The 26,142-nt window shown below is 40.0% G+C and overlaps 1 protein-coding gene across 3 annotated transcripts in view; it reads left to right on the top strand.

Annotated features, from left to right (window-relative positions):
- The window catches only part of stmA (Protein EFR3 homolog stmA), a 226,373-nt gene that overhangs the window by 28,021 nt on the left and 172,210 nt on the right, over positions 1 to 26,142 (top strand). For all 3 annotated transcript variants that reach the window (XM_067772649.1, XM_067772648.1, XM_067772651.1), the window contains exon 2: positions 13,960 to 14,131. In XM_067772649.1, coding sequence (XP_067628750.1) covers positions 14,047 to 14,131 — 85 coding nt within the window. In that variant the 5' untranslated portion in view covers positions 13,960 to 14,046. The remainder of the gene's footprint in view (positions 1 to 13,959; positions 14,132 to 26,142) is intronic.

Below are 26,142 nucleotides of genomic sequence, written 5' to 3'. Positions count from 1 at the left end.
CAACTTGATTCCTTTTCAATAATTTCATTGGAGTTCAAGTTATGCTGTGGTATACCAAAGTGAGCTTTTTCGAAGATACTGCGTGTTGTTATTGTCTTTGCGGTCACGACAATAGCAACTGTTACATGTAAAGCGATGATGACCGGTGTGGGTGGCGAAGACGAAGAAATGGCATGATTTTATGACATATTTTGTTGCTGCAGCTACGATGAGTGATGGTGTATGTATGTATGCATGTTTTGCATGTACCTATGAAGGCAGAACGGAACAGTTTTGCGCTGTTGTTACGAAAACAATTTGCCTAATATTCAAGGGCAAACGACAATAACAAAACTGTCGATCGGATGATTCTTCCGTTGGTTTTGTTTTTAACCCATTGAGGTCTCTAGTGCCTGAACATCCTCCCCCCCATGGGAAGTGTGGCTTCCCAGAGAGATTTGAGCACTTGCGTCGACTGGTAGCTTGGCGACTCTCGTTATTGCCCTCCTATGAATGCCCGTCGCTGTTTTTACGAGAACAACACGCACCTTTCCATCTATGCCTGTGATTGTTTCAACAATGCGGCCCATAGGCCATTTTAATGGGGGAGTATTGTCTTCCTGCAATAAAACCAAATCATTTGGCTGCAAATTTGGTAATTGGGTTTTCCACTTTGTTCGTTGTTGTAATTCTCGCAAGTATTCTTTGCTCCATCGTTCCCAAAATTGCTGTTGTATCCATTGCGATAGTTGATAGCGCTTCAATGCGCCTGGGTTTGATGACGAGAGCGATGGCTCTGGTATGCTAGTGAGTGAGCGACCAATTAGAAGGTGAGCTGGTGTTATGGGGCGCATATCATCGGGACAGCTGGTCATGGGCGTTAATGGTCGGCTGTTAATAATCGCTTCAGCCTGGCAACAAATTGTGTGCAATTCATCGTGCGTTAGAATATGAGCTCCAATGGCTCTTCGTAAATAATGTTTGGCTTGCTTTACTGCGCTCTCCCAGAGGCCACCGAAGTGCGGCGAGCGGGGTGGTATAAACTTCCACTCGATAGCGTTTTCACAGCAAGCCTGTTGTACGTCATCATAATGTTGTTGTGACACGAATTGTTGAAGGAGTTCTCGAAGCTCTCGATTAGCGCCTACAAAGTTTGTTGCGTTATCTGAATAGATAACCCTACATCTTCCGCGACGAGCGATGAAACGCCTCAACGCTGCGATAAATGCTGCTGATGTGAGATCGGGTACTAGCTCCAGATGGATGGCCTTGGAACTGAAGCAGATGAAAACGGCCAGATATGCCTTTATGGGTGATTTTCCTCTTATTTTTTGCGTCATGAGTAGAGGACCACAATAATCCACCCCGGTTACTTCGAATGGAGAATATTGAGTCACCCTATCTTTAGGCAGGGAGCCCATTATCTGCTCTGCTAAAATGGGACGAAATCTGTAACAAGTGAGGCATTTATGTATTACCTGACGGATGACGTTACGTGCGTTTATAATCCAAAACCTTTCTCGTACAATGCTGTGTAAAGTCTGATTCCCAGCGTGGAGATATTGTCGATGGAGGTGGAGTATGATTGACGATACGAAGGGATGATTTTTTGGTAGCAATATAGGATGCTTTTTGTCGAACGGAAGAGTTGCGTTTCTGAGGCGACCTCCGACCCTGATGAGACCTTCATGAAGAAAAGGTGACAATTGGGCCAACGATGATTTTCGCGATACTGTGTTACTAGCTTGGAGTTGCCTTCGCTCGTCGATGAATGTTTGCTGTTGAATAAGGCGACAAACAGTGTGTAGGGCGTTGTTCATTTCTGCAACGTCGATATTGCCATTTCGATTGCTTTTACTGCGACTTGCATCGATGAAGCGGTGTACATAGCAAAATATTCGAAGCACCTTGTTGTAATTGTTGACAAACTTAAGTTCGGCGACGATGTCTTGAGTAGGTGTTGCTACTAACACCGTTTGTTGTTTGCGTTGTTCTGGCAGTTCGGTTGGGCTAACTGCTGCTTGTGGCCAATGCTCATTTGGTTGAACGATGAAGTTTGGACCATTGAACCACAAATTGTTGTCGAGAAGAACGAAGATATGTGTGCGGAATCTAACAAGAATTGAGAAAACATCGTCTTGAATAGTTGGCCCAACACGTAGTAGGTCATTAAGAGATTTGCCATTCGTTGTCCGACATGATGCATCAAAGACAACGCGTATTTTAGTTGTACTGCTATCTAATTTGAGAACCGCATGGTGAGGAATATAGTTAACTGCGCCGCTGGGCAATGGCATGCGTATCATATGCGCGAGATCTATATATTCCTGCATAAACGCGGTGTAGTCGGCTTGTAAATTCTTGTTGCGACGTAGTTTTGATTCAGTGGACAAAGGGCGACGAAGAGCTATGTCGTGGGAACTGCCTAGTGATTGTGGTGCTTCTTTGAACGGAAGCCTTACGATGAATTTACCTGTAGTTGGACATCTTTTGGTTGTTTCAAGGAAGTGCCTTTCACACTCCATCTCGCTCAAAGTTAGTACCTTAGAGGGTGGTGACTGCTGCTCTAGTTGCCAAAAACGCTCTAAGATTTCATTACAGGATGGCTCCAGTGATAGGGATTCCGTTTTGTGTTGTGACGAGGTTAACGATAATTGCGAAAGTTTGGTAGTGGATAAGAAACAATCTGTGCCAACCGAAGTGTTATACGAAGTTACTAGTGCAGCCGAAGCAAGTGGTGAGTGATTGGTGACAGCACCCGCTACCACCCAACCAAGTTTTTTTTTCTGTAATAATGGTAGTTCGGTGCAAAGTCGAATTTGGCCTACCATGAGTAACTCGTAAAACACGCTCGCTTCTAGGAGAAGGTCTACAGGCCCCGGCCTATAAAAGCCCTCATCAGCTAAGGAGATATTCCTTGGCATTTTCCAGGAGCTAATATCTAACGTAGTTCGTGGCTGGAATCGTGTTATTGTTTGTACGATGATAGCATCAATTGTGGATGTATATGATGTATGAGACGATCGCAACTCAACCTTACATACATATTGCGCTTTAGTACCACATAGACCGATGCCACTAATTTCCAGGGAAAGCTTTTTACGATTCAGTCGAAGCGATTGGGCCATGCGTTCGGTGATGAAGTGTAACTGCGAAGCTGAGTCAAGCAATACCCGCGCTTGTACTGTTATGCCTGATGGCTTGCGTAGCTGCACCATGGCTGTGGCTAATATGACGTGATCTGTGTTGTAACATGCCTGAAGGACTGTTGGTTTCGATGATGAGGGCAAATCGATTGCTGGTGACGAAGACGATGACGGAGGTTGGACTGGAGGCGCAGTTTGTGACGACGATGGTGTTGTTGACTGATCTCGATGGAGCAGCGTATGATGGCTGACATGACACACTTGACACCTACCCGATGATGGGCACTCCTTTGATGTATGATTTAAGCCCAAACAGTTTAAACAAAGTCCTTTTTTCTTTGCTAGGTCATACCGCGAACTAGGCGTAAGTTTCATAAAGGAAGTGCAGTTGAAAACATTGTGACTTGCAACTTCATCACACAGGTTGCATTTTTGTTGTTTATGCGTAGCCACGAACGATAATTGTTTTGTGGGTTTGTGAGTTTTTGCCGCTGAATTGGACGACATTGCGGTACCAGTAGGCGGTTTCTGTGTTTCTTTACTGACATCAACCATATCGATGAGTTGGCACCGACGCTCCAAAAATTTCACCAAATCCTCCCACGTGGGTAGGTTCAGAGTTTGGGACTGTGCTGCTCGATCCCATTTTGCTGCTATTTCCTCCTCCCATTTCATTTGGGTGTTGTGATCCAATTTTGATACAACCAGATATAGAATGAGACCGTCTGCAATTTGTGTTGTACTAGCCATTGTTTGCATTGCCCGCATGTTAGAGCTAATTTTGTCGATGAATTCACGTACATTGGCAACGTTGGGGTTTGTTAAACGTTGACTATCGAAGATGTGCTGCAGGTGGGCTTGGAAAATAATGCGCTTGTTGTCGTGACGGGCTTCTAGCAATTCCAAAGCCTTTTGGTAGTTAGCACTGGTCACTTCCAACGATTGTATCAGTCTAGCAGCACACCCAGTTAAGCTTGAACGTAAATACTGGAACTTTTCAACATCACCCAGATCAGGATTTTTATATACTAGCACCGTGAACATATTATGGAAATCCAACCACTCACGTTGACATCCACTAAAAGTTGACAACTTCAATTTTGGAAGGTGCATATGTGGGCGATGCGCATTCGATGACTGTATACCAACTTGAGTACTGCTGAAAGCGGGATCTATTGATGTTGAGCGAAGATTCGACAATTTGCCTGCATATAGTGCCTTGATGTCGCAGTAGCTTTCATCTACTGTGGTGCGGTGATCTTCGAGCAATTGGGTCTCATCTAACATTTCCAACTGCGTTTGTAATTCATCGAATGAATTATAATACCTTTCGATAAGGGCAAGTTTTGCCTCCAAATGGGCGATAGTTAAATTATTGAGTTGATGGGACTCGACATTTAGAGCATATAAACGCGCCACGATGGAATCTCGCTGACAAATCTTTGTGCGAACGTCGCGACTAACTTCGACGCGGTGTTGAGGAATTTGCACCTCAACATCTCCCGATTCGCTCATGGTTTTAAATTAATTTATATTTTAATTATAATTTAATGATGCACGAATTTAGCGAAAACGAGGTGTCTCTTGAGCCGGAGATCCGGCTCGAAGGACCAGATTTTATGGTGAGGAAAAGAAGCTTTTTTCTCTCCCTTGTGGGGTATTCATTTCATTTTATTAACTTTTAATTCACTTCTTATAAATTTCTTATTTTCTAACTTGGTTATGTAATATTACAATTTTGCACAACTATATTTGTTTTTAGTATTATGTTTAATAAGCGGACCGTAATTTCAACGAAATTGTATGTACCAGCGACGACGATGATGTTTGCGCGATGTTGATTGCTAATAAACTCAACTTGATTCCTTTTCAATAATTTCATTGGAGTTCAAGTTATGCTGTGGTATACCAAAGTGAGCTTTTTCGAAGATACTGCGTGTTGTTATTGTCTTTGCGGTCACGACAATAGCAACTGTTACATGTAAAGCGATGATGACCGGTGTGGGTGGCGAAGACGAAGAAATGGCATGATTTTATGACATATTTTGTTGCTGCAGCTACGATGAGTGATGGTGTATGTATGTATGCATGTTTTGCATGTACCTATGAAGGCAGAACGGAACAGTTTTGCGCTGTTGTTACGAAAACAATTTGCCTAATATTCAAGGGCAAACGACAATAACAAAACTGTCGATCGGATGATTCTTCCGTTGGTTTTGTTTTTAACCCATTGAGGTCTCTAGTGCCTGAACAAGCGCCATTGCATGGTTGCTTTGATCCAATTTTTCTTTTGGCTCCTCTGTTCGGAACCGATTTTGCTTTCGGTTTAATTTTTGGATACTAGTTCGGTTGTAATACTGACTTCAATTACGGTTCCGGGGTTTCCTTCTGGCTCTAGCCAGGAGGCTTTTGTAGAAATTTCGGTATTGGTACCTACTACGGTAAAAGTTTGGCTTGGAATATTTCCGTTTTCAACTCCAGTATCGGTTATACTCCAGTTTTTTTCTTGTCATCATATGGATGATATAAATAATCCAAAAGTAAATCTATAGCATGTAAAACATAATTGTCTAGCAATATTTTCTCTTCGCAAACAGTTTGTGGCCCTGATAAGGGTCGCTTTTCGTAGGTATAATTGTTTAGCATTTTTTTCTCTTTGTTGACTAGTGGTGGCCCTGATAAGAGCCGTTTTGCGTATACTTGTATAGTATATTTTCGCTCTTTGTAAACTAATGGTGGCCCTGAAACTAGGGGAGGTTACTGCGTCTGGGTTTCACGGCTTATTCGTGGTACATCATGCATATCCGTTTGTGTGCTGCAGCTGTTCCATGCGAAGAATTGACCTTTCGCTCCAACGGTGTCACTTAAAAAAAAGCGAACATGTAGAATGACTTTATTATTTATCCTTCGTTCTTTCTTCACGTTGTAGCGGCGAAAGTATTGTCCGATATTTTGGTAGATAACTGTAGGAATGACCGTTGGGGACGATGAGACAACTTCCGTTTTTTACAAACTCCTGATTAGCACTGCTAAGTCATACATAAAATTATATTATATTTTTTATCTTACAAAATTCGGGAAACAATATTTACATCAAATACGGTAAATATAGCGATGGAGTGGAGTTGGGCATCAAATTTACTTTCTGAGCTCCCACAATAAGGTCACAGGCCGGAAAATGGAGCGAAAAAATTAAGCCATTTTAGGGAAGCTAATGCCACAAGCTTTTTCCCTTGATATTGCGGGGTAATTCTTTACTTTGGCTCACAACTGCAAAAACTCGTGCAAAAATATCGGTAGAGGTGTCAAAAAATGCGTTTTGGACTCAGGACGACGAATCCGAAGGCGAAAATAAAAAATTTTATTTGTCAAAAAATATTCCCAAAAAACTGAAAAATGGCACCGGAGCGCTCCGAAACCGGGGGTGGAATCCATAGTATATTTGCGCAGGTAATAGTTGAGGGGTCGACTGCTAATACGCTACCAAAAATATCGAGAGAGGTGTCAAACGACGCGTCTTGACATCAGTATTAATAATCCGAAGGCGGAAAATAAAAATTTTAATTCGTTCAAAAGATATTAACGAAAAACCGAAAAAAGACCCGCGGGTACCTCCGAAACCGGGGGTGGGATCCATGGTAATTTTGCGCAGAACACCTTTCTGCGTTGGCGGCCTTCGGCCGCGCTTATAAAAAATTACCATGGGAGACCAAATCTATATCCGCGCAAAACACTTTTACCCACAGTTTTTTTTTTTTGTGGGTACACAACACCATCAAAATTACAACAGCCACATGAAAATTTTCAACTTTGTAAATATATCTGGAAAGAAATAAAATTTTCAATTTCCGTTTTCGGATTCGTGGTCCTGGGTCCAAAGCGCGTCTTTTGACACCTCTCCCGAAATTTTTGGACGAGTTTTAGTAGTTGTGAGCTAATGTAAAGAATTACCTAATAAATTTTCACATCAAAAGTAAATAAACAAAAAATGTAAACATAAACAAAGTTTGACATTTTATGACCACCTTCGAATGAAAAAACATGTAAAATGCAACTCTGATGCTTTTACCTGGTTATTGTACCATGGTCTGGAGTGACTCCCTGCAACCATTCTATAGCCGTTGTTGTATGAAGAAATAAATGTGGATAGTATTGTTCGCATTTATTTATTCGACAGCTCAGAAGTGCGAACGTTAACAGAAGCTGCAAAATAATTAAATCCTTTCCTAAATCCGCTGTATTATAATCCGTAAGTGAGATTAGAAGTAGCCATCGCTGTTTGGAAATTTTTTAATTTTTCTCTAATGTCAATAAAAAAAACAATTGTATAAATTCATGGTATAAATATTACCAGGTAAAACCATTTACTCTTCTTGGCGGCCATAATGGTTTTTTGATTTTTAAAAAAAATTTTAAATCACTTTCTTAAACTTTGTGGAAATGCCAAACCAAAGTAAACACAAAAAAAAAATTGTTGGTTTGACATTTTCATACAAAAAAATAAAATCCTTATGAAATAAGTGAAAAAATATTTCGAAAAAAAACTTCACTTTATAAGGGATCACCAGTCTCAAGGGTCCTCGCTACTGCGGAATAAAATGATCTTGGAGATATTCTTGGTTTGTTTTGGTCCTTTTCCTCGCGGTTGGAAGATAAATTTTTTAATTGGCGCCTAACCGTTTAGGAGATGGGGGCACCAAGAGAGATCAAAGTCATCCCCCACCTGCTTCTCCGAACCCAGTGGAGATCTTCCCATAACTTGCCCACGTCAGCAAAAACGCTGTAGCTCTTCGCAGCTTAGCTGAACAGCATCTTCCAGTTGGAGTATGATAGTTCGTGGAGCCTGCATTTACAGGCTGAACGGTTAAAGTCTGCCGCCGTGGTGTAGAGCTAGTGTGTTGGCCTATCCATGAAAAATATTTAAGAAAATTTGTATAAATGGTATTGATTGTCCCTCGGCATTACCTTGGCACCAAAAGTTCGTCCAAATTAGCAGATAAATTTTTGGGTCGGCACAAAACAGGTATTTTGGTGAGCCAGTTCGTAGAAAAACGAATACACGATAGTAAGCTTTGAATTTGATGGAAAGCTAGACCTTAATCTCTTCAGATATATACACCAAATTGTTATTATTAGTAGATATGTATCTCTTCCGTACACCTTGGCGGTAAGTCGGGTTTTTCTTCTAGCCGCGCAGACGCTGATACATTTCTAAACAATTTGTAGAAGAAAATTGCTCAGAAGAGAATCTGGCCTGATTCTTCCTTTTGCGGGAAACCACAATACAATTCTTGAATTGAAAATTCTGGAATGCGGTTGACCGTTGAGATTTCTTATTTTCTGGTTATTTCCACCAATAAAAAATTCGGTTTTGGATAAAATGTCATAATATAATTGTTAGAATGCAAAAATATATTGTAATTCTGTACGACAGCATGACACCGGTAATACGCGTCCAAAAATACCGAGAGAAGTGTCAAAAGACTCTTATTGACCTCGACAACAATAATCCGAAGGCGGAAAATAAAAATTTTAGATCGTTCAAAAGATACCAAAAAACCGAAAAATTACCCCGGAGTGCTCCGAAACCGAGGGTGGGATCCATAGTATTTTTGCGCAGAACACCTTTCTGCATTGGCGGCCTTTAGCCGCGCTTATAAAAAATTACATTGGGTGGGTTCAACACCGGTTTGGATATCAAAACTATATCCGCGGAAAACACTTATGTTCACAATTTTTTTTTTGTGGACACCACAAAATCATCAAAATTACAACAATCACATGACGATTTTCAAAATTTCTTTTGCAAATATCTCTTGACATGCCGAAAATTTTTTACCTCCGCTTTCGGATTCGCTATCCTGGATTCAAAACTCGTCTTTTGATACCCCTCTTGATATTTTTGGACGTTTATTAAGAGTGTCATGCTGTCGTATAGAATTGCCAAATATATTACAGTTTGTTACATTTTTGTTATGAAAACAACACCAAAATAAAAAAATAAAAATGTGAGAGCAGTGAGAATTTTAAAATTTTTTTAAACGTCATTTCGGCTCTCACCGGTTTTACCTTGTAATATTTATACCATGGTATAAATCTATAATCGAATGAGCAAAGATCCCGCATTCCGGAATTGGCGTATTTGTAATCGACTTTGAAAAAAAAGTTTAATGACGTAGCGCTTTTGAAATTTTTCGATTTATTACATATCTCTCATTTCGCTACCAGTGTTCGGAGTACTTAAAACTGTTACCTCCCATTAACACACCACATTCTCTCTCCCCGGATATTTATCGCGAAAAAATATTATTATTATTATTTTTAACCATACATATTTCATGAACTTTTAATGACAGAAGGTGTCAAGACCGGGGCAGATTCCTGTAGAAACGATAATGGCGACCTGGTAACTGACGTACAGAGTGTGGGGGAAGATGAATCCGATACTCCGATTGCCGATGATGAAAAACACTTGTGACGGACTTTTCCTTTGACTTTGCCGGGGTTAGCCTCAGTCCGTCCAGGGTTCCTGAAAGTAGAAATTTCTACCGGTCCTTCTAAAAGAATAACCCTGTTTAGTTCTTATAAAACGTTATAAAAGTATTTATTTAATAAAATTCTCTTTCTACTCCTAGCTGATTCCCTTGCTTTGTAAGAGGTGACTGAGGTAATAAAGCCCTCGGCCATCCTCTGCGGTCGAATGGAGTAATAAAGCCTCCAGACGAGTATACTTCTAGTACAAATGAAGTGAAAAACCTTCAGGTGTACTCTTGGTAGTGATAAAACCTACCGACTCGTATGCCTGTCTCCTAATCTCTCAATTTCAATGCGAACTCGTCGCCCTTATATACTAATTTTTGCACGCAGGCAAACGGTTATTTTATAATAACAACTTTCCACTAATAGTATTAACAATATAAAACAACTGTTATTCCGGTAAATATTTCCTTCCCATGAATTTCCATGCACCATAATGCTCCTTATTGAATACAATGCCTTTGTACTTGGTCATACTGCGCTTTCCAGCCGTTGCTATAATTATTGTGTGTTTGTACATTTGTTTGTGATCACCTGATTCTAATGTTGTGTTTTGCTTTGCCCAATGCTTCTGCCTCCTGTAGTACGGTGTGCGTTGGTGTGTTGTATGCTAGTGCGTAAATATGTATAGCGAAATTTCAATTAGTAGCGGCGCTTATTTTGACGACTTGCTGCTGATCTCCGTTCACTTAAGTTATTATGTATGTTGTATTTGTAGCTGGGTGTATTGGATTTTGAGTGTGCAAAGGGTTAATTGACCGCTGCATTTTTATGTTTTGTGCGTATCTACCTCCCTTCCAAATATTCAATGCGTGTTAGGGTGATCCTATATTTAAAATTTATGTTTGCGAAAATGTAAATATTTTGCTTGCGTGCAAAAGTGCGCAAGTCTAATTTATCCTTCAATTTAATAATTATCAATTCAATGTACAACCGAATATATGTATTTAGGGTATAATTCATAAAGGTATACATATTTATATTTCATATAAAATGTATAAGTGATAAATTCAAATATTATTATAAGTTTCCAGTTATTTCAAAACCTATGTTCTTTAGAAAAATTTATGGATATGTGTATGTTGTGAGGATACAAAGTCCTCGACTTTGGGGTCCTCACACTCCCCCCTCACCTGCCGCAATGAGACCCACCGTCACCAGGTCGGTGCACGTGATCCGTACGCGGAAGTGGTGTTCGCCCATGCTGCTTCGTCGTCGCTGCCATCGCTGGCCATCAGGCTCAATATGTCGCTGTTTTTGTCGTTGAGGCTGCCGTTGACCCCGCTGGCCTTACGGCTTAATATTTCGCTGTCGTCGTTGGTTGTTGGCATTTCGCTGCCCTTCCCGTCGGCGGTATGTGTGATGCCAGTCTATAAAATAAATGAAAAACTGGTGGATTTTCCTTAGGGTGTTCCCACCATGTATGGTGGATTTAAAAAAAAACGTGGTATATCATATGCATAGCTAAAGAGTATATTTATGGGATATTTATGTAATTGTGGTTAGAGTTTACCGAGCTTTAAGTGGTTGATTCGACTTCCGGGTGCTTCTTGATGTGAAATTTCTTCGTGAATGATTTGACACTGTCTCGATTGGGCGTGTTCGTTACTACCGATTTCATCCGGATTGAAGTAGAATCTTACAAAATAGTCTGTTATTCCGCAGTTGTCTCGGGATGTGTGTTCGTTTCAGGCTGCCATAGCGAACTACCTTCCCAGGTGTAATCTTGATCCATGTGCCGGTTCTCTGGCGATCTGTAATTTGTTTTCTGGAAATATTCGTACCTGATTCTCCGCAATGTTTTGTACTTTACCGTCTCTGTATTCCATCAGCTGTTGACTTGTACCTTGGTTTTCTCGGTGTTGTCTCTCGGTCTCTTCGCTGACTCGTGCGTGAGCGTACCACAAATGGCTACCTCGCTGTTCTTTCTCTGTTGTTCTACCTCGGGTTTGTTGTTTGCTGTTTGAATTGACGATGTTGACGCGGTTTGATCTTCACTAGCGTCCTTCTTGTATCTCTGTTTATGACTTTGCCTCCTGGATTCGTTGTTGTCGGCGGCGTCGGCTGCGTGGTATACTTTCAGCTCACTTAGGTGGGCTGTCCTCCTCCTTCCTCTGATGACTTTGTCTAGCTCTACGATCACTGGGGACACAAAGTTCGTTACCCGTTGAAGTCCACTGTACCTGGCCGCTAGTTTGGCTGCAAAGTTATCCGCCGCTTTTGACAGCTGATGTTCCTTTACCAGCACTAGGTCGCCTATCGCCGGTCGCCATTGCCTTCGTCTTAAGTTGTAATACTTCGCTTGCTCCATAGATGCTCTCTCTTGATAAAATGTATAAGTGATAAATTCAAATATTATTATAAGTTTCCAGTTATTTCAAAACGTATGTTCTTTAGAAAAATGTATGGATATGTGTATGTTGTGAGGATACAAAGTCCTCGACTTTGGGGTCCTCACACACTCCGAGGCATCCAGTATCACGGCTAAAGAATCACAAGGTGCTAAGTAATGATGGGATACCGGCAGGGCTGTTCAAACATGGTGGCGAAGAGTTGGTATATGATAAAGAATAAAAAAAGTGGGTCTTACAGTGAATTTTGGGCAAGACGAAGTAGTTGCTGTCATCTTGGTCTTAGTATCCACGTCACTGTTGACGGATATAAATTCGAGACTGTGAAGGATTTCGTTCATTTGGGAAGCAGCATTAAAAGCAAAAACAATGCTGGCCTAGAAATCAAACGGAGAATAACTCTTGCCAACAAGTGCTTCTTTAGGCAATTGAAAAGTAAAGTCCTCTTTCGACGAACAAAATTCTCGCTCTACAAGTGACTCATACTGTCCCGATGTATGGCTCGGAATCATGGAAGGTGTCTAGAGAAGATGAGATGGCTCTTGGAGTATTCGAGAGAAAAGTTCTCCGGAAGGTTTATAGTCCTATCCGTGATGTCGCCGGCGAGTATCGAAGGAGCTATATGAGCTTTACGCAGACATGACGATAGAGCAGAGATTGAAAATCCAAAAGCTTCGCTATGAAGGGTATGTTATGCAGATGAACGAACACGCTGCAGCAGTTTGTAAACAGAGAAAAGTGAAAACCTTCACTGAGTTGGGAAAGACATTTGGAGGAAGATTTGACCTCTCTTGGTGCCCCCTCATTTTTATATAAAACTTCAAAAGTATGAGGTAAGAGCGGAGCAAAGTACTCAGATTGGAATAAAGTCTGAACACTGCGTCAGCAATATAACATGTTGTCAAAAGCGTGACGTCACGCCGAGAAAATTTATTTCACAGCTAACTATGATTTTTTGATCTCTCAAATTTTAATGCGGGATCTGTTACTTGGTTCATGGTATAAATCAATATGAGCCTGGCTCGCAAATTAAATACAAAATGAAGACAAGAGAAAAAAAAATTCAAAATTTGGTGAGATCGAACTCGTGCCACTGCGATCGAAAACACAACATCATAGTCGCTAGGCTACTATGGTTGCTTACAAGTGAATATCAAATACTATGTTTGTACACGAATTGTATCAATTATATTTCGCTTAAACTTAATTTAGAAACATTTAGGAAATTCACAGTGTGTAATGGAATATTTTTTAATACGGCCCTACAATGAGTTGTATGTGGTATTCAAATACATCGGAAGAAAAATCCTGAGTAAAAAGCATTAAGAAGTCTATATTGTATGTATGCAACTGCCATTGTTACGAAATTTTTTTGAAATTTTTAAAATAATTAAAGAATTTGTTTGATAATAACTTAGCACACTTCATATATGTACATATCCTGCTGAATTGTATTTTTTTACAAACATTTTATATGAGAAACCACAACAAAGCACACCTGACAGGTTTAAAATCATAGCACATACGTTGAATAGAAGACCTTGTGAATTGCCTCATGGTTCTTGTAGATAGATTAAGGCCAGCCATTCTATTTTAAGAAAAATGGTTGACAAGTGAGAACACGAATAGTTAAAATTAAGTAAGGTGGTGCTTGATTTTAGAACGTCGCTTTTCTCTGAATGTAGGTTTGAACTTTTTGGTTTTGTCTTATAACATTTTTGAGATATCAAACTTATTGTTAGTTAAGTTTGAAATTTAAACCTATTAAAATTGAAAGACGCTGTAGTTATCTAAAAGGTTTCAAATTCGGTACAAAAAGTTTGAAAAATAGCCTTAACTTATGCATGATTAAAAATTTAGGCTAACAAAAATTGGGGAAGGTCTCATGAAAAAAAGACAACTTAGCAATTAACGGGCACCCTAATGTATATGCTTTATCATTTCAGAATGTTCGCATAGGCACCGATCCATATAAATTATATATTTTGCAGCATACCCAGAACAGCTCCTCCAGCTCCTGATTTCGGCTCCAAATGGCTTTAATACGTTGTTGCTTTGAACCCTTGGAACTACCTGAATTTTTCGATACATTTATTCAGAAATGCACCGATCCAACATGTAAGTTCTATAATTTTTTTGTTTCACTAAACAAAATCAACAAAAAGAAAAAACTTAAGACGTCTAAGATTGAGCGAAACTGAATGAAATTTTGACAATCTAGCATTTAGTCCAAAATGCGACATTTTTTTCGCATTAGCCATACAAATTTTTCACAGTAAAATGCGACTTAATACATGCAAAGGAAAGCAACCTTGCGTTCTTAGTGGGGTTTTTTTTTGCCATATCCATAAACTAAAAATACTTGAGTTGGAGAATTTATTAACATCTTGTAGATTTTATTTATTGTTTTGGATACGTTTTGACTAAGAGACTTATTTTTTGTGGTATATATTTTTTTGCGTTTTCTTCATTTTTATGAAATTTTCACGATTTTTGGGTTAAGGCACCAATAACTGATGCCAATTTGATATGGATAAGTAAAAATATGGTTATGACTATGGCGTTATGACTATGTCAACTTTAACTCGGGCTTAAACCATTAAATCCGTTAAGGTAATTCGCTACTGTTGAAATGTGTTAGGAAATTCGTCAATTCCACCGCTAGAAATTTTTGTTTTGATTTAATAATAATAATTTGTTTTGTTTTTTCGTGTTCAATTAGCTTGTTTGTGAAATTTTAACGAAAACGCAGTGTTTATTGCTAATCTTCAAGTAGGCAATGTGGTGAATTACCTACCCGTGGCGAATACTGCTTCTTCAGCAGGCGATAATCTGGTGATCCCAAGTTCCTCATGGAACTAGGGGTGGCGGCGTTATGGTCTAGAAGCTTCACAGTAGTCAGGCCGGGTTTCTATCTTTAGCTGCAGACATTAGGGCTTTATCGGTAACCGTATCGGTAACCTTATAACAGCTGATTCGACCAACCTTATGGGAATCAATGCAATCGATTATTGGTGCCGCTAGGGTCGTTACCGTATCGTAGCCAACCAATTGGTTTTTGGTTTACCGTTGGAACGATAAACAGCTGATTACGTTAGGGATACGACTACAACGATACGACATACGGCACCAATGACTCCCGCTTTAATGGTAATTGTTACCCGAGCGAACCGGATCTATATCCAACAATGGAGCATCAACATCGATAACACTCTCAACAACCTTCGGGGAGTGCCTCTATCGCTACTACAATAACAACACCAATAGCCCATATAAACTAAAGCGCCTAATACACGACACGAACATTTCCGCGAACATTCCGTTATGTCATGTTTCTGCGACCTTTTCCGTCGTGTATGGTGGTGTTTGCCAGTTCGCGCAAATGTTCGCCAAAAATCAAAATATTTTAATTTTTGGCGAACATTTGCGCGAACTGTTCGTGCGTGTATGGCGAAATAGCTCATAATCGTAGTAATTTCTGAACGGAACAGACGTGCGCGGAAAAGTAAAATGGACAATAAAAAATTTCTGAGTGAATTTATTGAATCTTCTCTCTTTTTTTTACGCTTAATTGCCACAGCGAGCAATATTGCTGCAGCACAATTGTTGTCCGTATTCATCGCTGTCTGAAAGAGAACTAATGTTCGGCCAAAAGTTCGTATGGTGTATGGCCAAAGCTGCGAACAAGATTGCGGAATGTTCGTGGAAATGTTCGTGTCGTATATTGACCGCTTAAAGCTTACATTAGGCCTTATTGCAAGATACTTTTTGCTGTATAACGACCTTTTTAGGCTTATAGCCCACCAATAATCTGGCTTATAGCAATTTCACACAGAAACTTAATTGAGTTACAATTTTGTTTAATGAAATAATTAATTTTTTTCCCACTGGTCCATTTGCTTCATTAACGAGCATCTGTCAGCAGCCTCAAAAAAACATTACGATTTTTTTATAACATGGTTATCACCCTTCAAAAAACGCGAGTACTCCATAAATAGTGTAAGGAATACTCCTTTAGGAGTATAGGAATGTTCCAAAACTAATCTGTATTCATTCCAAAAATGCGCTCCAATTAACATTGCGATGTCCTAGGAGAGGAGTAGGTGATCCCACTCCTGCTTTGTTTGTGAGTATTCCCTAGAGTACATACGAGCAAAGATCGGCTGATGGTGGTCCGCAAACGCATTGCAAAGGAGTATTGTTAGAGTACTCCAACATGAAGAAAATGGAACACGTTTGTATCAATATTAAAGATAAATGTAGAAAAATAACTAAATACTTGTATATAAGCAAATATTTTCTCTTAATTTGATAAGATGTCCTAAATGATATATATGTATTTCAAAATTATCACAGTTTATGTCTGTTTAAAAATTTTACTTGAATTTTCTTAAAGATTTTCGTAATATGGGACGTTAGAAGTGTGTGTGTGTGTGTGTGCTAACTTTGAGCAATCACCTCCCTTCAAAAACGCGAGTACTCCATAAATAGAGTAAGGAATACTCCTTTAGGAGTATAGAAGTGCTCCAAAACTAATCTGTTTTCATACAAAAAATGTGCTCCAATTCACATTGCGATGTCCTACGAGAGGAGTAGGTGATCCCACGCTCGCTTTGTTTGTGAGTATTCCATAGAGTACATACGTGAGAGTACTGTCCAAAGTACTTTCACTTTAGTACTCCATGGAGCACCCACAGAGGATCATATGCCAAAGTACTCCAGAAAAACTACTATATGAAGTATCTGCGGAACAGTACTATTTAAACTGCTCCCGAAATATTACTCCACGGAGTACCTACCGATAAGAGATTACTAGCGAAACTGCTCTCAAAACATTACTCCTTGGAATACTAGCAAAAGAGTACTCGTTAAACCACCCTCGATGGATTAACTAATGGAGTACCTACAGGAGATTACTTAAGAAATTACTCTCAAAGCATTACTCCTTGGAGTAGCTATGGAAGAGTACTTTTAAACCCATCGCTAGAGAAGAAGCCACACAAAATAAAACATAAAATTTATAAAAAAATCATATTATTTCTTTATTCATTTTATTTATTTATTTTTTTTTCACCAATAAAATTGTTTGTCTTTTAAATGAAATCCACTCCGATAATTCTTTCCGACACAATTCCTCTTTGAATACTTTTCTATACTATAGTATGTATACATAAAAACATGCGCTAAGTAGGGTATAATCAAGGCTAAGTTGCCAAGTTTACGCCAAGTCAAGTCTATGCTAAGTATCAGTAATGGGGCCTTTAGAGTACTCCAACATGAAAAAAATGGAACACGTAATCCAATATTTTTTGCAGGGCTGTTAGTTGCGCTACTTGTTAAGGTTTACAATGATGGTTATAATGGATGGCAATCACTTTCTCTTGCGGAACTCGTCATAGATGTTGCAGCTTTCGAAATATGTGCCTGTTTAAAAAAATCATATTATCATTTGCTGCAAAAATAATAATTTGCCTTTTACTAGTTTCTTCTCGTTTTCGTAAATTATTGAAACAATTTGTTTTTGATTGTCATTTGTTACATTGATAATGAGATCCGAAACACAAAGCAAAACAGGCTAATTTTGCTATTGTAACGAATCTTGAAAGAGTCTAGATTAATTTTTGCCCTCTGTAATAGTTTGATACATCGAATAAATACAGGCAAATGGCCTGTATATAAAGTGCTCTCTATTTACTATTCCTTAGCTTGCGCTGCTTTCTTACTCCCAATTGCCTCGTTCGCCAATTTCTCCCTGGGTCTAGAATTTTCGCGAACAGCCTTCTCGAATAGTTGCTTATTATTTATGACTTCTGTATCTCATATCGACCTATCGTAATAGAAAGGTCGTAGCTTAAAAGTTTTGTTAACAAGGACGTATCTCAGACATTCTGTTAAAAAGGCCGTATCTCAGCGAAGCATAAATTCATATCGCAGTAGACCAGTTAAACGGTTGTGACCGAAAAAAATATTTTTCACAGAAGACTTATGAATAAAGTTTAGTTTAATTCCTTTTCACAATTCGTAAACGACTGATTGTGTCTATACGTTACCAGAATTTCTTTAACGACCAAACCTTGAAAGCCCCAACTGGGTACCAGGACTTATAATATAACTCTGTCCTCTTGGTGAATACTAAAAGTGTGTGAGATTATTGCCTTGTGATCGCCGCCTTACTATAAATATATATATTGACGCAACTGCAGCTAAAGCACACTTTCTCCAGAATTTCTGTTGCTTTCTTCACGGCTACAATTTCTGCCTGTAAGACACTGCAGTGATCTGGCAGCCTGTAGGATCTACTTATTTCTAGATCAACACAGAAAACAGCAGACCCGATCCCTTCCGTTGATTCGGAACCATCGGTATACATGTGCATAGTTTGTTCAGCCATTTCCGCACGCTTGCGCCAACCCTCCGGCTCTGGTGTGACCTCAAGATGTCCTTCGAAGCTCAAGTACGGAATCATATAATCCGTTCACCCCTTATTAGATGACGCCATACTGCTAAGGCCATAGTGCCTGGACTCAAGTTGCCCCTATGCCTTAAACCTTGTTGGAGCTGCTAACGCTTTATATTTTTGGTCATTAGGTAGTTTTTAGGGCTCCGGTTATGCTTAACATTGATAATCTGCGTACCCCTCTTATTTTTTGGTATACATAGTTTTTTTGTTTGGCTTTCCATCAAAAAAAAACTCCATAGTAAAGTATGGCATTGACAATTGCCGTTAATATCCAATTAGAGAGTTTAGGTGATAAGTCCCACATGCATCCTAGCATTATCTTGCATGCGTACAGTGCCACGGAGGTTTTATTCGCTCTCTCTTTCACATGCAGTTTCTACGACAACTTGCTAAGTATGTATATGTATAATTTCTAGATATTTTGTGCTGTATTTTTCTTGTAGGCTTACCCCTCCAAACTTATGCTTAGGCCAATTAGGGACGATGGCTGTTAACGCGACTTCAGATGCCCGGAATGTGCATTCCGAAACACCTGATCCATCAGAGAGCTAATTGTTGGTAGAAACCTGATGGATCAGGCTTATGATGTATGAAAAGTCACCTGCCTACGAAGTGAGTTTGACTGGTTTTTGTCGAACTGCCTAAGCAATTGGTTGGTGACTAGCATTCAAGGCGTTGGTGACAATACTCCACTCTGCGTCGTTCCTATGTTTACAGATCTTGTGGCCTCGCGTAAACCCCATTGCGAGGTGATCATTCTGCAGCTTAACGTGGTGCCAATCCAATTTGCTAAAGCTGGTTCTTCCCGCTTTCTGAATGAAGACTACTCGAGCCGTTCTCCAAGATTGCTGGATTTGGTTCAGTTTATGCAGCCCTTGAAGATTATCCTAAGCCATTCTACATTCGTTCCACCCGCCATCTGTAAGATGACGTGGAATATTCCATCTGGACCCGGCGATTTGAACTTAGCGAAAGTCGGCCATTGAATTTGGGTATTTGTCACTAACATTGCTACTGCTTTCCAATGTGTTGTACGCAATTGTCAACGCCTTTGGAAATAAGTTATTGCATAATCCAACTCATCTACGGTGGTAACATCTTTAGGTTGCCCAAGTCGTCCTGCTACATAGTTTTGGAATTAGTACCAGTCTGTCTTCCTAGGGCATATACCTCCTTTGCGACCACCTAGGTCTTCAGTGATGTGGTTAAGTAGCATACAGGAGCATAGGTGTTTTCTTACGGTGACTGCTGCTCTAACCCTCCTTTCCGTTTTTGCGTAATAAGCGCTGAATCTGGACGCGCTGAGTCCAGAAATCTTTCCAACGGATGAAAGCCATGGCTCCTGTAACCCTCCTAAAGAGTCAGAAGGAGCTCGCTCGGTGCCACTTTACTGTGTTGGAGATTTATCTGTAAGACTCGCAGCGCCATTGACCTGTTTGTCTTTCTTCAAATTCTCCGCCACTGCGCTCACACATTGGACTTTTCCCGCTAATTTCAGGACCTGGAGATCTGTTTCTACCTCAGCTTCTCGTAGAGTTGTATGCTTATTTGTAAGATCCGCACCATCATTCAGTTTCAAGCAGACAAAATTCCAACATCTCCGTCTCTACAAGTGCAAGTGCACCTAAATATCTTTTTTTGTGTGCACTTCTGTTAAGTGAAAAATTTCAAGTTTATAAGATCATTTATTTGCTGTTTTGTTTTTGTTCATATCAACTCTTCTACCATGTACATTGTTCATACATTACGATAAAGTGTATAAATCAATTAGGGCTTTTAGATTGTTATCAACAGGCGTCCCTACGGGCTATGAAGGCTTAGAATATACCCGCTCTAGGTATGGCTGTCGTAAAAGGCGGCTAAGATTCAAATCCCGATCCTGTGTTGTGCGCTAGGCTTGGGACCTACCACGGAAAAACGCTTTTCAATGAAACATAAAAATAACAAGCCAAGAATGGTAACCCTATTTTTTGATGACGACGACAATAAACGTTTAATGGACTACGATTTTAAAGACCCTGGTTTGAGAGCATGTGTCAGGGTGGGCAAGGAATGTGTCTTTGGCCCTACAGCCGCAAAATTTAGCCGCTACGACGTAACATCTCAAACGGGTTGAAATATGGTTATTTGCAGTAGCAGGTTCCAGCATAAAAAGATACACCAAGCCACTCGTGATCGAAGAACACGAAACCAAATCGATCACATCGATCGATTGATCGAAGACAGGCACTCGCAGTTGGGGAAAGCAACCTCCTCAGAGAGACGCGCGTCCATCGATTCTCAAATCGACTCAAATAGGTTAAACTCTTACTTATCTAGAATTAACCCACAACAACCAGTTTCTTATATGCTGTTATGCTTGAATTAAAGTTTCCTGCAAAGTTAATAGGACTCTGCCAAATGACGATGGGCAACACCACCAGCTCCGTAAGGATTGGGAAGGATCTCTCCGAGCCTTTGGAAACCGAACGAGGCTTCAGACAAGGCAACTCCCTGTCGTGCAATTTCTCCAACTTAATGCTGGAGAAGATAGTTCTGGCAGCAGAACTAAACGGTGATTTTACAATCTTAGTGTTAAGAGAGAATACATTTACTAGCATATACGAATGACTTTCGCGCCTTAGCAGCCACGTCACAGTTAAGAGGAACTTGAAATTTCTCTTGACTCTTGACTTGATTTACTTATATACTCTTTTTCTTTTTTTTTTTTTTAAGCCTTTAAGTATAATGCACTTATGTAACTATGGTATCACTAAAAATTTCGTCACTGCAACCAAGCTGAGGCCTGCCAGTTTTTCAGGGTGAAGTTGACGATGTTGTAGCCCCCATCCTTGTTTCGAAATCCGGACATTAAAAAATAAATGTAAGGCGCGATAGCCTCCGAAGAGATTTTAGGCCAAACTTCTCTTCCAATTTGCGTCGTGCTCCTTTTTAATTTTTTCCTACAAATTGACGGGATGGGACCTACTTGTTTTATGCCGACTCCGAACGGCATCTGCAAGGCAGATTTATAGATTTATAAGATTTATAAAAGTTACGAGGACGTCTGGTTTTGGGATCTAGCCCACAACAACCTGTCTGATGCCACCATCCCTTGCACGTGACACACTGACAAGAGTATGACCGTCCTAAAAAGATTCTTTTCCGGCAAACGCAGCAAAACCATTTCTCAGGACCGGAATCGGGAGAAGGACCCGGATTGGGTTCGATACCTTCCCGGAGCAGGAGAGTATGGCGCAGTCCCGCTGCAAGGAGCTGCTGTAAGGATGACAATTTGTGGGAGGGACACATCAAATTAAATGAGGTTGCACTGAAATGACAGTCCTTTGTCAGGAAAAATCCCGAGTCGCTCCGGTACATAGAACCGACTGCCTTGGGAACCGAGAGCCAGCTGTCGCCCCTTGCGGCCGACTCACTTTAGTTTAACGACTGAGTGGACTTGGAGATTTGCTGATCTCCTTCAGCTCTGCGTTTACGGCCACACACATTGTTGGAACTAATAGGACCGGTGCTGCAATGACATGCAATGTGGCCTGGGTTACCGCACTAGAAACATTTCATAACTCCAGCATTTTTCTGTAGTGATCCCTTCAGTGCTTGCAAATTTGTGTCTACCCAATATGGCCTTTCTACTTCCACACGATGGGCTTTGTACGCTGGCTTACTCAAAAGTGAGGCTGTTTCCTGAGTCAGTGCATAGGATACCGTTTCAGCAAATGTTTGCTTTGGGTTTGCATATTTCGCTCGCTTCGTTTCGACGTCCCGTATGCCATGTATTAAACTCTGAATTTTTACCCTTTCGGTGTATTCCACGGGTGCATTCGCATTTGCAAGATGAGCCAATCTCTCAATATCTGAAGCAAACTCATGTAAAGTCTCGTTAGATTTTTGGTAGCGGTTTCGCAATTGTATTTGGTATATCTGTTTCCTGTGTTCGCTTCCGTAACGTCGTTCTTCAGCAGCCATCAATGATTCATGTCGTTCCGCTCTCCTTCGGGAATCGTCTGTAGGATTTCGGCTGCAGGCCCTTTCAATGCCACGAACTGTGCAGCAACTTTATCTTCCGCATTCCAGTTGTTCACTGTTGACGTCTTCTCAAACTGAAGCTTAAATACCTAAAGAGAGCCGTCAAAATATGGAGCTTTTACCTTCTTATTGCTTGCTGAAACAGCTGGACGATTTAGTTGCAATTCCTGTATACGACCTCTCAAAGTTCCCCCATCGGGTTAGGGGGTCAGAATATATCCGCGGTAGGTATGCCTGTCGTAAGAGGCGACTAAACTACCAGATTCAAGGGGCTGTGTAGCGCAACCCTTCAGGTTGCTAGCGAAATATACAGCTTCTCCAAATCCAATTGTTAACCTCGCCTATCCGCGGCGAATCCTGTTTCACTAACAGACGAGGCTCTGGCGACCCCAAGCTCCTCATGGAACTTGGGGGTGGGGAGGGAGGGATGGCCTGAAGGTTTAATGTGGCCACATAAATCGTTCCCGAGATGGTCGGGCTAGCACCTTAATGGTGCTGTGTTACCGGAGCGTACCGAATCTGTATCCGGCAAAGGACCATCACATCGATAACACTCTCCAAAGCCTTCGGGGAGCAACCTTATCGCTACAACAACAACAACAACATCCTCTCAAAGCAACCACCTCTGCCTCAAATTTTTCTTCAAACTGCATTATTTTTTCGTCCATGCGCGCTCCGAGTTTTGATTATATACGCGCCTCCTGTACTATTATGCGTGTCTCTTGTTCTTTCAGTTGAGTTGCCATATGTGTCGTCTGTTCTTCCAGTTGGGATGCCACTGTCGATTTTTGTGCAGGTATTGCAGCCAATAACATGTTAAAGTCTGTGTTCGTCACTGCCGCCGGCGTTTCGTTTTTTTCTTCCATTTTTGTTGTTGTCTCGTCCTCATCAGGATGAAAGACATACTCGTCTACATTAATTGCTTCCGACTCCATTACCTCTCGTAGCCGTGCTTGAAGTTGCCGATTGTATTTAATCCACGTTCTCCAACTCCTTTTTTAGTTGCGGGATCCTTAATTCACTTAAATTTGCCATGTCCTTGTTGTCCTCTGGAATTTATTTAACAATTCCTCTTCTGACACCAAATGTAACGAATTTTGTGAAATCCCGCTTATTTGAAACCTTCTGCTAACGTTCGAATCGCTAAACTGTTGAATAAAGCACTCCAATATTCTGTATTGCAAAATGGTCTTTATTAGACTACTCTGGGAGTGGTACAATTATTTCTTTATTTCTTTATTTAATTATGAGTCTTTGGAATACAATCCTTACAGACTATGTACTTAACTAATTTATAGGTTACATACAATTTTGTGTATAAATCGAACGACTTATAGGGCTGAGTTAAGCATCACGAAAAAAGCATTAATTGGCATCGAAAAATCCGAAGTGAAAGCATCACTTAGTGAATTAAACTCCCTTAAAGCACGATTTACGGGAGCATTACGAGCATATAGCGTTCTCGTATTAACCCCATAGAAAGGAGACATATTACGAAGCAACCGTTGACGCACATTAAACCGATTCCTTTCTAATAAGTATGGACAGTCAATTAGGACCTTGACAATTTTGAAAGTACAGATCTTCGACTCTCCAAGGATTTGAGACTTAGCAGTGTAAGACGAGCAGTGTAAGATGGTATGGGCTCCTCAAAATTTAACGTCCAAAGAGCATACTTAGGAAAGCGTTTTTGTATTCTCTCTAGTCTAATTATAGCTGTCATAGTACTAGGTCTCCAAATAAAGACAGCATATTCTAAATGAGACCTTACAAAAGAAGTATAGAGAGCTTTAAAAGTATAAGGGTCACAGAACTTCGCGGAATTGCGCCTAACAAAACCCGGCATTGAGTAAGATTTAGAGGTAACGTGGCTAATATGATTATTGAAGGAAAACTTGCTATCAAATATAACCCCAAGGTCCTTAATCTCACTAAGACATTGAAGTTCACAATTAGAAATACTATATTTTGAGCGAAGTATATTGGATGACTTAGAATAGGTCACATGAAAGCATTTAGATGCATTTAAGGACAGATGAGACTTGAGCCACCACAGATGTAGCTTGGTAATGTCGTTTTGCAATTTCAATATATCATCAGGCGACTAACAATAGAAAACTATTTTAGGCCATCAGCGTAAAGGAGACATTTAGCAAATGTAAAGCAGTTGCTAATGTCATTAATAAGAAGATTAAATAATAATGGACCTAGTATACTCCCCTGTGGTACCCCTGAAGAGGCAATAAAGGGAATAGAAGACTCCCCATCCACAGTGACAACACTCCGCCTGCTGGATAAATATGAACTTAACGATAACAGAAAGGAAGAATGAAAACCAAGGCATCCTAGTTTATTAATTAGTAGTATATGGGAGACCCTATCGAAGGCTTTCGAAAAGTCAGTATAGATACAATGTACCTGCGAGCCAGCTGAAAAGACTCAATGCAATACTCACTGAAAACAGCAAGGTTAGAAATCGTCGACCTCTCCGCAACGAAACCATGCTGATAAGGAGACTGAATAAGGGACTTAACCGCAAAGCTCAACTTAGCATAGACTGCATGCTCAAAAATTTTGGAAACAGTGGTCAGTTTGGATATGGGTCTGTAATTATGCACATCATTTTTGTTGCCACTCTTGAAGATAGGCGTAATAAACGTAACCTTCCAATCATCAATAAAATTCCCAGAGGAGATTAATTTGTTGAAAATAAGTTGGAGAGGATAAACCAGGGCCGGACAATTTTTCAATAAGATGGGGAAAATCCGTCTAAATCTGTTTAAGAAGAAAACTTAAGATTATTAATAGCTCCACTAATATCATCAGAAGAAAGATGTAGAGCTCCGAAATTTAAGGCAGAGTTCAGACTATTCGAAAAATCGAGCGGTTGATAACTATCATCCACAGAAAAATTGGATTTAAAAAAATCAGCAAATAAGTTAGCAGCCTCATTTGGAGTTTTCGCCGAGCTATCATCCAGGAAAACTCCGGTAGGCACACTAGCGGAACACGTTTTGTCCTTAAGATATTTCCAAAAACTTTTTGGATTCGATTTGATGTTACCCTCGATATTGCGCATATACTCAGAATAAAGAGTTTTATTCAAAATATTAAAATCCTTTAAGTACGACTTATATTTACTGAAAGACATGTTATTCTTATTCTTTTGAAATTTTTTTAAGAATTTGTTTTTAAGATTCTTGAGTTTTTTTAATTCCTTAGTGTACCAAGGTAATTTGTACGCTCTTTTTATCCGCAAGGGGATTCTATCCAAACATTGGGTGAATAAAATAGACTTAAAAGTGGAAAAGCTAACAGAAGTATCAAGCCTATCAAGTAGCTCCTCCCAATTTATTTCAAGTAAAAGATCATTGAGACTTGCAAAGTCACACAAAGAATAATTAAATATTAATTTACTGTCAGTAGTAACCGGAAGAAAATTATAAAAACTAAACTCAACGACAAGTGATAGATGATGACTGTCCTTAGAAGTAACTGGATTCAAGCACTCACTAACTTCACAACAAAAATTGTCAGTTATGAATATGAGATCCAATAGTCTATTTAGAGTATTAAAATACTTATTAATTTGAATTAAGTTAAGACTAAGTACATTATCGATAAGATACAACTCTTGATTTGA

The sequence above is a fragment of the Eurosta solidaginis genome, chromosome 3, assembly GCF_040869045.1.
Source record: "Eurosta solidaginis isolate ZX-2024a chromosome 3, ASM4086904v1, whole genome shotgun sequence".
NCBI lineage: Eukaryota > Metazoa > Arthropoda > Insecta > Diptera > Tephritidae > Eurosta > Eurosta solidaginis.
The sequence above is the reverse complement of the archived record's forward strand: the minus strand, read 5'-3'. Positions and strand labels throughout refer to the sequence as shown.